At 37.0% G+C, this 15487-nt stretch overlaps 1 protein-coding gene across 1 annotated transcript; it reads left to right on the forward strand.

Moving 5' to 3' along the window:
* Positions 1-850: 850 nt before the first annotated feature.
* hnrpkl (heterogeneous nuclear ribonucleoprotein K, like) lies at positions 851-14971 on the forward strand. The gene is made up of 16 exons (XM_077736707.1): positions 851-991; positions 1734-1806; positions 2755-2852; positions 2932-2988; positions 4375-4418; positions 7712-7784; positions 8533-8646; positions 8740-8868; positions 9381-9685; positions 10288-10329; positions 11123-11162; positions 12879-12894; positions 13122-13148; positions 13233-13300; positions 13369-13538; positions 14189-14971. Exons 2-16 carry the CDS (start codon positions 1746-1748, stop codon positions 14217-14219), a joined length of 1275 nt encoding a protein of 424 aa, XP_077592833.1. The 5' UTR covers positions 851-991; positions 1734-1745; the 3' UTR covers positions 14220-14971.
* Positions 14972-15487: the final 516 nt, after the last annotated feature.

Genomic DNA, 15487 nt, shown 5'->3' on the forward strand with positions numbered 1-15487 from the left:
CTATCTACCAGTAGATAAATTAACTATATTTTCCTCTAACCTAAAGAAGGCCTCTCTCTTAGGTAATATACTTGGCTATATATAATCAATTTATCACCCCCGATGCAAAATAAGTCAAGCAGATCAATAAATACTGGCCCATGCTACATAACTGCCAAGTTCCAAGATGATCTCTTCATAAATGATGAAAGACTTCAAAATTAATTATTATAGCTCCCCTTATCATCGTCCATATTTGCTAGACTTTGCCTTTGGCTACACTAAAAAAAGCCCCCCAAGAGGTCTGGCCAGAGGTGCCAGAACACCCTAAAAATTCCACCTCTGCACCTCTCCGATTTAAATTTTCAATGAAAAATCTGGGCGCATCGGCCTCACGGTTCTGGAATCGTGGGTTTGATTCCAGGTCGGTCTGCACTGTGTGGAGTTTGCATGTTCTCCCCGGGCCTGCGTGGGTTTCTTCCGGGTACTCCGGTTTCCTCCCACATTCCAAAAACATGCATGATAGGATTATTGGACACTCTAAATTGCCCTCAGGCATTGGTGTGAGTGTGCATAGTTGTCAGTCTCCTTGTGCCCTGCGATGGCTGGCCACTGATTCAGGGTGTCCCCCTGTCTCTGGCCCGCAGACAACTGGGATTGAGTCCAGCAACCCCCGCGACCTTAATGAGGATTAAACGGTTCAGAAAATGAGATGAGATGAAAAAAAAAACATGTGTAACCATGTTGCAAGGCATTCACAAAACTAGGTTTATAGACCTTACAGTCCTAACCTAGGGAAAAATCATGTTCTAAATATATGTAGTTTGATAAATAGCAATGCATTGTCCGATGAGGGCGGTGATACGTTCACGGATGTTCGTCTCCGCTCGTCGACGCTGCGTCGTATTACATCGCAAGCACACCATTTTGCCATCGCGTCTCCATGCTGTAAAAAAAGCAGCATTTTCTTCCAAGGGAGCAGATTAGCGTGGTTAACGGAGGATCCTTGCAAGTATTGACGTCTTTTCATTCTTTTGGGGGGTTCTTAATCATCGCAGACATTGACATTAGATCTCAAATGTAAAAGAAGGATGTTTTTCATGTCATCGGCCGCTGATACGTGTGCGCCGTCCATATAGCTAAATAGACACGCCTCGCAAGCAGTTAGCTTAACGGATAGCATCACAAAGTCACGTCAACTTGACGTATACAACATCTGTCTTTGTCTGCCTGTCCATCAGATCAATGACTTTTCGAAGCTACTAAAACGATCGTAAAATCTAGTATTTAGTCAATTTAGATCTTCTTTTATTTAATTCACTCATGGTTATCGGTGCGCTTGTTTTGACTCCACAAGTGAGCCTCAATGTCGGGAGGGGCGTGGCGTCCTTTTCATGGGTGCAGACCGTGCATAAACAGTGGGTCGACTGTATGTTTGAGCCTGGATTATGTAATAAAATTAGGTAGATTAGTGTTTCCAAACATTATTTATGTGTCCAATGGAAATATTTTACACTAGATCCAACGGCGCAGCACCAAACTAAAAAATCAACAAACGGCAACACAACATTTTTTTGGCTATATTAAAGGCAGTGTTGTTTATTTGCATACATATCAACCTCGGCCAATTGCTCCCCTAATCAATGATTGCAATTCCCCTCATTTAGCGACAATAAAACGTAGAAATGCAATTGATTGTAAAGTGAAAATAATTTTTGTATTTACACTTTGTCTTTTTTGGTCTGGTGTTGCAGGTACAAAATATAATGGAGGTTCAAATTGAACAGCAGGACGAAGATCTCACATTCACCGCTACAGATACAAATGGTAAAAGGAGTACTGTACAGTATACACTAGACCTGGGCTATAAAACACTTTAACTCAGGTAGTTAGATCATTTGATTGCTGCCAGACCCCAGTGAAATTGGCTTGGATGTCCATCGCCGTAATAAAAGTGAAGCATTGACGGTTGAAATGGATTTTGTATCTTTAACTGTCACTCTCAGTGAATGAGTAAAAGGCTACAAACAAAAATATTCCTGAAGTACAAGTATAAATTATATGTAATATTTTTGGTGTTTAAAACATGAGGAAAAATTACTAGTCTGACATATACTATTGACTGCTTGTTCTTAGTCGTGTTGAAAAATAAATAAATCAGCAGTATATACATTTACACGACTGAAACAACTTTTGTAGAAGTTATAAAAAGATGAAAAATGTAACAAGATGTAAGCTTCTTTAGTGGGCCATATTAAATTGAAAATGAATAATTTGCTTCGTTCCAATAAATAATGGGCAGCGAACAATAGTTTGGATACCCCTGGTTTAGTCTAACAGACTGCAGTTATCATTGTGTCACTTAGTTTTCTTTAATGGAACGAGCTGTCGCTTGGTCCATTTTCTTTTCCTTTGAGTTAGTGAAGCGAAAGATGAAAAAAAAATCTGCAATTAATGTGCTGTCGTGCTCTCGCGTGGGTACACCCTTAAAGAAATTAAAAGCATTTTAACTCACAGAAACAGCAGTTCAATCACAATACTGTATTTACTGTGGATATAACATTGGAATATTGTAAAACAAAATGTTGCAATGCCTGGTGGGGATGGTTTGATAGCTAATTGGTCAAATTGAAGCCTTTCTTCTCACACAAAATCACTTTTTAGGCCTAAATTTTTGTGTAGATTTTAAAAAAATCAGTCAAATTCTACCTATACACCAGATTTTTCATCAGTTACATCATTAGTTATACGTCTACCATGCTTTCCTTTTGCTAGGTAAACGTCCCGCAGAGGACATGGACGAGGAGCATGCCTTCAAGCGCTGCCGCAATGCTGATGAACTGTTGGAACTGCGTGTTCTTCTCCAGAGCAAAGTAAAGAAGCCATGTGTCAGTTTAGTTTTTCTGTCCTTTTCAGTCAGTAAAACCTCCCTCTTTTGTTTCTTCTTCACAGAATGCAGGTGCTGTTATCGGAAAAGGCGGGAAGAACATAAAAGCTCTCCGCAACGACGTGAGTAAACAATTGAAATGTTCAATGATTTATTTTTTATGAGGTATTCCATCAGCAAATCCTAATCGTAACCTTGGAATGCATTGATATTTTGTCTGTTATAATGTAGGGATGGGCAAAATTAAATACACAAGCATTTTGAATTGTGAAACTTTCCCTGGTTGTTCTTAGCACTTAGGACACCCTGTATTTTGAATTTTTCAAGTCATAAAACTTGGCTAAAATGTACTTTTTTTTTCTCTCTCCCAAAACTCAAAAGTTATTCTGATGAAATCGTTTTTTTATTGTAATCATGACCTCAGAAAAAAATATTTAAGACTTTTGATTCTTGATTTTTTTACCCTCTGTCACATTTTCAAGTGTTTTCATCACAAAATGTTGAAAAAAGTTACTTGTATAGTGAAATCTGCATATTTACAATTGCCACTCAGTTAAGAGGGAGGGCAGCTGAGATATGTCTCATTACCAAAAAAAATGCACCAAATTAATGCATAGTTTTGGCAGGTGTCTTTTTGTAGAAAGACTGAGCAGCTCTGGCAGGTCATTTATGTTAGGCGATGTCATCTGCACCATATTTAAGATCCTAATGATTGTTAAGAGTCAGAAATCCATGTTCAAAAAGGTCTTAGTATTGCACTGGGCACATTGCGATGTCACAGTACAAACGAGACATCTAAGCCGAAATAACCCAGTCTTAAATTGATTTTCTTCATATTGGATTAAAAAAGGCCAAATAGGTCCAGCCGATAATTGGCTCTCTTTATTATTGACTACCTTTTCACTAGACAGCAAACTATTAGACACTGTGTCATTACCCAGAATTCACCAGGGCTAGTTTCACATCCCACTTGAAATGTGTGTGTGTGTGTGTGAGCAGCCCACATTTTTCAATGATTATGCCCATCCTTATATGAAATACTACTTTTAAAGATTTTAAAAGTTGGCCCAAAAAATATATGGCTACCTTTTTATCAAAATGTCACTGACGTGTTTTATATGATGCATGAGAAAATCCAGTGGCAAATATTGTAGCAATTTCTTGATCATCGGGGGGCATTTTCCTGTTCATTTCACATTTTTGCCTCAAAACGTCAAAGTTCAGCGTGAATTCAATTAAAGATGTATTCCTTCTCCCCCCTCTTCCCCCCTTGTCCTTTCTTTGTTTTTTTTAATGTTTTATTTTTTTGTGAATTTTTTGGTCACCTTCTGCCCGTTGCCCATGTACTGGACCGACATGCCCCTCCTGCGTTGGCCCAACCCAACCCCCGAACGCCCACCTGCCACACCCTGGTCGACTTTGCCCATAAACCGTGCCCCTAACACGTGATTGATACCCCTCCCCCCGCCCAATGCTGCCCAACCACCATCACCTCCACCTCCATGCAGTACAATGCCAGTGTGTCAGTCCCAGACAGCAGTGGCCCAGAGCGGTATGTCCCAACAGTTATTGCCTCACTGCCTGATGACAACGTCATGAATAAGCTGCCTTCTGTTTTTCGCTGCTACGTCTATATTTTATCTGAATAATTACATTGCCCCCCCCCCCCCCCCACTTCACCGGCAAATCCCCCTTATCTACCCTTCCCAACCCTTCCACATGTCCTCTTGATGTTTCTGTCCATTTCTTAAATGTATTCTCCAATTTAACTATGACATAAGATGATATGTATCTGTCCAATTCAAGTTTTACAAGAGAGGTGGACTTTTTTTCCCACTTAAAACACACCCATGCAACACTTACTCACTTAGCCACCACCACATCTCCCGTGTTGCACTCTTCCGTTTTCACTCACCCATTTAATGTCGCTTTGCAACTCCCTTAACCCCCATCAGCTATTAACATGTCGATTACTTTCCACTATTAGCCATGACTCATGATTGCGTTGACCCACATTATCAGTGATATTTACTAGAATCATTAAATAACTAATTAAGGTTTGAAAATACAAATTTATCCGGAAAGCGAGCAAAGGAGCCTAAAACTGGTGTGTCCAAAAAACGATCCACGAGCCAACTCCAGCCCGTTGCCTTGTTTTTATTGGCCTGCAGAATTTATTGAAAATAGCATGCAATATTGGCCATAGCAAAGCTTACATTCAGCCTAAATTGTACTGCATTGCTTTAACACCAAATGTTGCTACTCAAATAAATAGCGCTTCCTCATTAACAGAGGGGTCAAAACCTGACATTTTTTAAAACTAATAGAAAAAAGTGAACTTATTTCAGGAGTGTAAATCTAAATGAAGTAGTACATCTACGCACAATGTTAAGTTGTTCCAGAAGTACTTTCTTAACTTGGATTTTCAGTAAGCAGAAGCATATTTTTCATTGAATAAGCCTAGTTTGTTCCACAATCTTTAATACTTTCCCCCCTGAACTCTTTAAAACTGATGAATGTACACCAATATTTGTCAAATATATGTATAGAGATGAATGTATGCAAAATCAGAGAAAAAGGATAGGATTCTTTTTTTAAACCAAGCCATTAAAATTAAAATGCAAAACCATTTTCCAATATGGTGGAATTGCAAGTGGCAGCTTAGTAATCATACGTACACATACACACTCTTAAACACAACCTAAAATAATGTATACACAAAAATTTAAGAAACAACATGTTGGACGTCTAATAATTGGAGGTTTATCGCGGTCAATGGCAACAAGTTAATAGTGTTAATACTTGAAATATGTTTTAAAAGTTGATTTTAAAAAAACGGATTCAGATTGTCCATTTACAAATACTACATTTTGAAGAATGTCAAGCTGGCCTTCCATTTTTTAATCTTTTTCTAAAGCAACCCTCAGAGAGAAACATTTGGACACCCCTGACCTTAAAGAAAGGAGATATCCTTTAAAAAAAAAAACAATAAGTCCAACTACTACAGCTCAGTAAAATGTGCTTACCACTAGTATGTCAACCCAAAAGACAATTCCCTCTTTTTAATAATTCTTAGACAATGAAAAATGCCTCATCTGTGTCAGTGGCGCTAGCAAGCTGAGTTAGTAGTCGAGAAAAACATGAATAACATCCAGTATCTCTAGCAAGTGGCAGAGCTTGTAGCAGGAGGGCATTTGACCAATGCCACTACTATTTTAGCCAATCAAATATGAGTAATCCCATATTCCCCACCCTTCTTTGCGACTTAAATGTTTTAAAATCAATATTTAATATTGAACTGTAAATGATCACGTTTCAGTGCCTTTGATGCTAATTCATATCTTACCACTTGGAACTGGGAGAGTACTTCTAGTTTAAATTGTTTGAAATTAAATTTATTGGATGTCTATCGCTGTTAACGGCAGCCAATTAACAAGTGAACTCATACGACCCCTCCCCTGCTAAAAAATGGCTCCAAACTTTTTGTACATCTTTGCCTTTCTTGCACCCTACTTCCTCTCCTATCCCATTTTGTAGTGGGTAATCACATGCATTTCCTTCCCCCATTCTGACACCCTCCCCACAGTCATCATCTCCTCGGTCACGTTGTCTGGACAGGACTTCTCAACTGGTCTAATTTTCTGTAGTTCTGTGTAATATCTGAATTCCAACTTATTCAATTTGTCTGAGCTCTTTACATCATACCATTTGAACCGGAAAGACAACTTTCAAACACTTAATATGTTACATGACAATATAGTGGTACCTCTACTTATGAAATTAATTGGTTCTAGAACTTGTTTCATAACTTGGATTTTGCAGAGCAGTATTTTATGTCAGTTCTCAAATGCCTTCCCCGGTCCTGAAAAAAACTACCAACTTAAATGTGTCCTAGTTTTGTATGAAAGATGTGCGAAACTAAAAAATGAGAGAAAATAATAAGAAAATGATTTAGTAATGAATTAAAACTAATAACAAGCATGCAAAAAACGTTAGTACAGTGCAGTATAAGGAGGAAGATAACAATAAGACATGAACACAAGCACAAAACCACACATCTAAACAACAAATTATCAATTCAAAACCATATTACTTTAAATAGAACTCCAAACGAGTATCCGTCTCTCCATCTCATAGTTCAGTTCAAAAAGAACATGCTAAGGAACATTGCTTATCTTCTGTTTTTCCTCAATGGATAAAAGGGCCTGCTTATTAATTGCATTCACACCAATAATTTTGATTAAAGAACTCTTTGACAACAAACGATGGTTAAAAGACAATTGTTGTTGTGAGGCTTCAATGGTAAGCCAGCAGAATGGATACAAGAAATGAATTTACGTTTTGGTGGATTTCATAGCTTGGATCTTGTTTTCCTATATTGCTGCGGTCATTTCCATATCAATCTGTTTCGTAACCTGAACATTTCGTATTTAGAGGTATTCTCAAGTAGAGGTACTACTATATTTGAATTATACCCACCAGTTGAGAGTCACTCGTCTCAACCCTTTCCCCTTCCTCATAGCTGGCATTGTGTAGTGGGGCCTCGCTTAAGTTTTGTTTAGATACGTGGGTTTATATGAAAGAATTCCCCTCTTATATGGCTTTTTAGTTCTTAGCCATTTGAACGCAGTCATTCCTTCCAAGATAATCCTTTCAAAGTGCATGTTAAACGCTTTTCTACTTTTAATTGGAAATAGCAAGGTTGCAGTTTTCCAGCCATTGAGGCCTCCTCGCCCAAACCTTTCTATACATTTCATTGATCACTTGTTTTCTGTAGTTAATATTTCCCTTCTCTTTTCTGTGCCTTGGTGTAATATGTTGCTATCATTTTGGCTTTCCTCACAGAATCCTAAGCGTGAATGCCAACCTCGATACCATCGGAGACATTCTGCTAAAGATCATACCAACTTTGGAGGAGGTAAAAATGTATTATAAAATATATTTGAGATCTAGTGGTGTCTCAGACCCAACATTCTAACTTTGTACTACTTGCGCATAAAGTTCCCTCAGTACCAGTACTGAAATGATACCTAGAAATAAAAAAACTACCATAAGCAGTGGCACAATGACAAAGTAATTTCAATTTAGAGTCTTAAGTTTTAATACTTTTGAACACTGTGCGTTTACAATGGTTAAACATGAATGAACATATTCTATATGCTATCCTGTGGAAAAATGTTAGGTTTTGTTATAATGTTATCATGTTTATGTCTGTAATATTAAGGCCAATAATTTCTTGGAATCAATTCTTAGACCAGGAACTGAGACAGAATTAATAATAACAGTAAACACATTTTATAAGAGCTTCTATTTTAGTTTGTCTATTTGTTAGTTAACTATAAGGGTGTAAAATACCATTTTAACGATGATACAACAAAATTGATTTTTTTTTTGGTAAAAATATAATGCTATTAAAACATCTGGCACAATTCTATTCAATTTAATCAATTCAATAAGAATTCAATTTCAGTTTTTTTGTGACGCCTACAGGTGAAAACCTATTGGTAGCAATTTTTTACATTTTTACTTTAACGTTTTAATTATTTCAATGTATCATTACAACTATCACCAGCTCTGTTGAACAACTGCACTACTACACACTCAGTGGTCATTTGCATATCTCTGAAAGGCACAACTTTCCCTCATTGTTGTGTTTGTGTAACAAGTACCAGCATTATAGTGGCGTGGACTTTGATTGCGAGCTGCGCCTGCTGATCCATCAGAGCTTGGCAGGTGGCATCATTGGCGTGAAGGGCAGCAAAATCAAGGAACTGCGAGAGGTAATCTGAGAGAGTCTTAGAGAGAAAATCTTTCTCAGAATTCACCACTCCACATGCTGTAGTAGCACTTTTATGACATTGTGATTCTTCCAGCATACACAAACGACCATCAAGCTATTTCAGGACTGTTGTCCGCATTCTACGGATAGAGTTGTATCTGTGGGTGGCAAGCCAGACCGAGTGGTTGAATGTATAAAAGTTATCCTGGAATTGGTGGCTGAGGTGAGTTTTGAAGTTTATACACTTAAATTTCAGCTGCTTGCAGCTAGTCACCTAGTCAAGGATATAATTCACAACCCCCAGGCAAACTATTTTAAAAGGCGGTATACTTTTAAGAAGGAAAATACTGTTCAGTAATCCCTCGAATATCGTGGCTTTAAATTTCGCGAATTCACTACATCATGGATTTTTTTTCTGGGGTTTGGGGACGTATTTATGTATTTTTAAGTTCATAAAAATGTGAAAATCCAAGCTGAAACTTGGAAGCAGAAACCATTCCCCTGTTTTCCACCTGTTATTACGACTTAGCACTGAAGAAAAACATAAAAAAGGTTGTTATAATAGAATAGATTCTACAATTTTTCTTTTATCGTGGCCATGTCTGGTCTACGTTAACCACACTATTCGATGGATCATTGTACTCATTTGAAATATATCTTTATTTGTCTGTTCTCTATTGTTAACTCCCTAATAAAAATGCTAATTGAAATAACGCAATCATGGTTACTTTGCAGGCGCCAATCAAAGGCCGTGCCCAGCCTTATGATCCCAACTTTTATGACGAAACGTATGACTATGGTGGCTTTACCATCATGTTTGAGGAGCGGGGCCGACGGCCCATGAGCGGCTTCCCGGGCCGCATGCGTGGGGGCTTTGAGCGCCTACCTCCCACGCGCAGCGGCCGTCCGCCGCCCCCGTCACGGCGGGATTACGACGACCTCAGCCCCAACCGAGGTCTGCTGCCGCCTCTCAGCCGGGGACGGGTGGGCAGCCGATCCCGTAACCTGCCGCTCCCACTCCCGCCGCCACCGCGAGGAGGGTAAGGTTAATTGTTTTAATTCAGCTAATTTTGATAACGTTTTAAAAATGCAACTTTTTGTAGTATTTTAGTATTTCTTTATTTTTTTAGGGATAGTGTTTCCCAACCAGTGTCGTAGGAAATTACCTGCCAAAAAGTCATACATTAGAATATTCTGGGAGGAAAAATAATGTTATATTGCCCGATTAAAATTGAAATATAACAAACAATAACTACATGTTGTTATAACTACATGTTGTAATATTACAAGATTCAAATCGTAATACAGTTCTACTTCTACGTGCTTGCGAAATTAATTGGTTCCAGAACTTGTTTCGTAACTTCAATTTTTTTTTTAAATAGAGCCGTACTTTATATGTAAATTCTTCCCAATTTTAGATGAAATATGTGGGGAACACAAAAATGAGTGAAAATTATTTACTATTGTATTAAAATGAATAGGAATTATACGGGTGTTTTAATTTTTTTATCAAATATACTTTCATTTTTTTATATTTCTTATTTTTTGCTGACTTTCATTTATAATTTTGTTTCGATTTAAGAATTTTATTGTTTAAAAGGTTTTGAGATAATACTTTTTTTAAAACCCCTTTTGCTTACAGAGACAGATTTCCCCACGGCGGCTTTCATGATGACAGACCAAGGTAAGGTCCGAAATTTTATCTTGCGCCTTTTCGACTGCTTCTTGATGCGTATGTATTAATTAGCCACGTGGGATCTGTCTTCGGCCTATTCCACTCACTTAGCTTCTCCCTTTTGGTTACATTGTCTGTAAATATAACATGTATTTGAGCTATTCCCAGCTGCGCATTGGTTTAAATTTCAACCTCCTTTCCACCCACTACTTGCCTATGAGAAATGACTTTTCTATGACTCAAATGCACTTACCAATTGAGATAAATTGTCTATTTGTACCATTATTTAAGTTTGTTGTTGAGTTTGGGTTTCATCCATGACAGCACATCCTCCTCCCACTCACATAATTAATACCATAATCAGTTCAGTGTACTTCCATCTTAGCATTATTTCTCATCTCTGTCCTTCTACATAACTGCCACATTATCACCATCCTTCATCAACTCTGTTGGCTTCCTGTTAAACAAAGAATCAACCCCAAGATGTTCCTCAGCACTCTCAAAGCCTGGACCCATCTTGCATATTTGTCCTCTATTTCATCACCATTTGTTCCAAATCATTTTGCTCTTCTTTGACCTGATCTCATCATTTCTGCAATACTTTCTCTCCCACTTTTTAAATCCAAAATGAAAACACATTCGTTCACATAATTGGATCTAGATGTATCCGTTTTTTTTTTATTTGTGATTTTGTCTACTTCAATTTATATATATTTTTTCCTACAGTGCTTTTAGTTTGTGTTTTTAAAAGCACTTGAAATAAAATGTGTATTATTGTTATTAATCCATTTTATCTTTGCAGTGAAAGAAGAAGCCGTGGAGGAGAGCGTTTCGACAACATGGTAATTGTCTTTACTTCTATCCCCACAATTAAGCCGCAACATTAATGTGTAAGATGATAACACATAATCAACACAGAATCTGTGTTTTTTGACTTGGTATAGGGAACAAGTGGAACTCTAAAACCAGACTGAATACTTGGTATTGTTATGGTCATAAATCACAGTCGTCAGCCGTCTATTTCAACACTTTTTAACAGTCGCCTGCGCCTAGAAATCGAGCAGCTGTCGGATTTAACGGCTTGTCCAAAAATCCTACTCTGTTTTGCGGTGAAGAAGAAGAAAATGATTGTTCTGGGATCAATCTGTGCATCTGAAGTGCAACATTACCGCTTGTAGTTAGAAAACGACACCTTCTAGATTCTGATCACACATACTGTAAACTTGAACAGCTTAAATAATAAAAGTGAAAATCACCAGTTTTAGGATATATAACCCATTGTTTAGATCATTCAATATTTGCTAATGTTCCATAGTCCTGCCACAATTCGATTCTGATCAGTTGAAATTAATATTACATACACATTTCACCAAATCAGTAACAATTAAGCACAGGCAAAAATACAAAGCAATTTGGATATGTTTGAAAATGCTATTGCCAAAAAAAATCTGCTTTTCAATTAAAATAGTTCTTTTTTAATGAAACGGCATAAGCGATGACGTTGTTGATAGATTTGAGGGAATTATTATTTGATTATAGCCAAATTAAACATCACATTCCCAGATTTCAGGGCATTTCTAAAAGGTTTTTAAAGAAGCGATCATAATTTCAGATTTGAGCACAGTACAAGGAGTAAGCACAAGCGCCCATGCCTTTTTTTCCCTTTATTTGATGGGCCTACGGTTGCTAAGCAACACTCGTCTCCTCGCTTGCCTCACGGCAAGCGGTGTACACTGTCTGCCTCCCTTCGAATTTATAATATTTAATCCACAACGTTGTCGTTAGTCATTGATTGTGTGAATTTGTGGCGTCATGCGAAGGTCAAATAGAGGCACTAATGAATGACTCAAAAGATGACATCAGTCAGAGTAGTTTAGAAGTGACTCTACTTTATAATACAAAATACAAATTCAGAACATTCAGTGAAAACCTTCCACATCTGTAAAAAGAAGTATATTTAAAATATTAACAGTTAACTAATGAATCTATGTGCCTGTAATGTGTGTGGTGTAATTTTACCTAAGCACTGTTACTTTAGGTTTTTATTTTTAGATTTTACAAAATGATTTTTCAACTAAAAACAGAAAAAATTGATTAAAAAATTACAATTATTTATTTAAAATGTAGAAAATCAGGAAATTTAATATATATAGATACTCTTCATTTTAATTTGATCCTAAAACACAAAGTCAGCACTCATGATTTACATTCTCGGGCCGCACAAAATGATGTGGCGGGCCAGATTTGGCCCCCTGGCCTCCACTTTGACACCTTGAGTTATACAATAATGAAGATGTAGTTAGACAGCGAGAGACTTGGTTCCAAGGTTCAGGTTGTTTTATTATATACAGGTGTGATAATTCAGGTCAACAAGGTCTCTGTGTGCATGTGGAATGTTGACAGAACCTCTTCTTGTTTTGAAATCTAGTCACCTTGTCAGAAATGTCTTAGAGTTTTAATTCTAATGGGAATGCGCATTATTATAAATTAAGACGAAAAGCACACCATCTTAATTCTGACACTAAACCTGATTTTCTTTCCCCTTGTTGCTGTAATAGAGTGGAGGCAGTTATGGTAAGTCTCTCATTTTTCTTAATCCTGCATACTGTATGTGAATTCCATTTGTGTTAATCCCATTAGCATTATTGAATAAATATTTTTTTATTAATCTGCGTGAAATTTAAAAAAAAAATCTGTAATTTTATTATTTATGTTCAACACTTTTAATGTTTAAATAATGGTGTTAATAGTACATTCACAATTTTAAATAATTCTTTTCTTTCTTTTGTGATTTGTTTAAGACAATTCCTGGGAGCGCTTTCATCCTGGTAAGTAGGCCAAAAATAATAATAATAATAATAATTCAGTGTATAAATTCACACTATAATACTCTCCATAATTGACTTTCTAAGGTCCCCGAGGCTCCTATGGTGACATCGCAGGGCCTGTCGTTACCACACAGGTCACCATCCCCAAAGATGTAGGTGTTCAAAGTTGGGAAATTTGTGGAAAAGAACCACCGGCTAAGTTTTATGGCTTTTTCCACAGCTCGCTGGCTCCATCATCGGTAAGGGAGGCCTAAGGATCAAGCAGATCCGTCACGAGTCCGGGGCTTCCATCAAGATCGATGAGCCGCTGGAGGGCTCGGAGGACCGCATTATCACTATCATCGGCACGCAGGATCAGATCCAGAATGCCCAATACCTTCTGCAGAACAGGTGAGGTAACGTCAGCTTTAATGTTAAATACAGTGGTACCCCTACTTACAAAATTCATCGGTTCGAGAATTTTTTTCGTAACTTGAATTTTTCATCAATATCATAGTTTACATTAAATTACCATGATTTTTTCTATGAGTTGTAATACTAAAAACACTTTAAAAATTACAACATTTTACAAATTTGTATGGAATATATATGTAAATAAGACAAAAATAGAGCATACATATAAGAAAATGATTTAAAATGATGTCCCAACACTGAACCAAAAACTAACACGTAACCTGAACATTTTGTATGTAGAAGGATTTGTAAGTAGAGGTACCACTGTAATCATGAAATGATGTACAAACCTATAACTATATGTTCCAGTGTTAAAAAAGATCAGTAATCCCTTTGTCGACTGAGTGTTAGCAAGGGCCTTGTACAATTTTTTTTCCGCCACTGCCTCACGTGTTCCTGATTTTTTAAATATTTACTTGGCTGACTAGTTGGCCTGTTAGACGGATGTAAAACCAACCATAAACATTGAGGAAAAGATAGCCCTAAATAACAATTTACAAGCCCCAATAGGACCTGCATTTTTTCCCCCATGTTGTTTTTCCCTGACTTTTCTGATTGGTTGTTTTTCCTTGTTGTGTTCTCCTTAGTGTGAAGCAGTATTCTGGGCGGTTCTTCTAGAACAAAAAGCATGTTGAATGACCCAAAAGTGTAATGTTAACTGTCCAACAGACATTTTCTTTATCTTTGAATGATCAGTTTTACTGTATCTATATTATCATGTGGAAAATTATTTTTAAAAATAGACAGCTCCATGACACATTTCTGTGCTGGTGTTGCTTTTAAATGCATCATGCCAGTTACATTCAAATTTAGAGTTGTTTGCTTTACGGTTTCAGCATGCAGTGTTTTTTTTTTTAAATATTATTTTTATTGATGTGAGTGCTGCACTCATATTTTATGTTCATGAAAATTAGCAGTAGTATGCCTGGCATTATTTACGGGTATGGATAGTGTCGTCAGCCTCGTGATAATTTCAAAACTAGAATGATTAACTGTGATTTTTTTCTTAAGTCAATGTCGCCTCTCTTTAGCTAACACTATTATCTCACTATTACGCTTAAAAAGACTTGTTCAGATGTCATGCATTTGCTTTGATGTTTGATGAATGTTTGTTATTTTCAATCATTTTTACATTGTTTTTCATAAAGTGGGATTACACTGTAAAAATTGTGTATATAATTCTTTCATCAAGTTTTTTTTTCCGCTCTCACCAAATGAATGCTTTATTTTAGTGAATTTAAGTCTTCTTGTGTTTGATCATGTATGTGGCTTACAGCTTATGTTAAAATGTCATTAACTGACATACCTTTTGGTTACCTGTGACTGATATCCTGAAGGGTTTTTTTGCTAAATAAAGGTTGTTTTTTTCAGTCTTTGCTCAGTGCTTTGGTCAAGACGGTGAAAAAAAATGATGAGAAATATTCTTTGAACTCAAATGACAAATCTAGGCTAATGTATTTTTTCTTGTGCAGATTTTTTTTGGGTGTGTTTAAAAAAAACATGCACACAAACTATGAAACAAAAGTAAGGTTCTTTGCTTTCTTTTAAAGGAAAAGCTCTTTTCCGCTCCCTCAATTGTAGCGCCCAAGTGAAAAGCATGAATTTGTATCCATATGTTGCCTTTTTTAATTAAGGTTCATTAAATGTTAACTGTACCGTATGGTTTTCCGCAATCTGGTTTGTCTGATAAGTAGGAAAAAGATACTTTGGATGCTTTTCATACATATTCAAAAATATATTTTTAAAAAGTGGCCTGGTGGATGAGTGATTAGCCCATTGGCCTCACAGCTCTGGTGTCCTGGATTCAAATCCAGGCTGGTTCACCTGTGTGGAGTTTGCATGTCCTCCCCGGGCCTGTGTGGGTTTTCTCCGGGTACTCCAGTTTC

The sequence above is a fragment of the Stigmatopora nigra genome, chromosome 17 (genome assembly GCF_051989575.1).
Source record: "Stigmatopora nigra isolate UIUO_SnigA chromosome 17, RoL_Snig_1.1, whole genome shotgun sequence".
In the NCBI taxonomy this organism is placed as follows: domain Eukaryota; kingdom Metazoa; phylum Chordata; class Actinopteri; order Syngnathiformes; family Syngnathidae; genus Stigmatopora; species Stigmatopora nigra.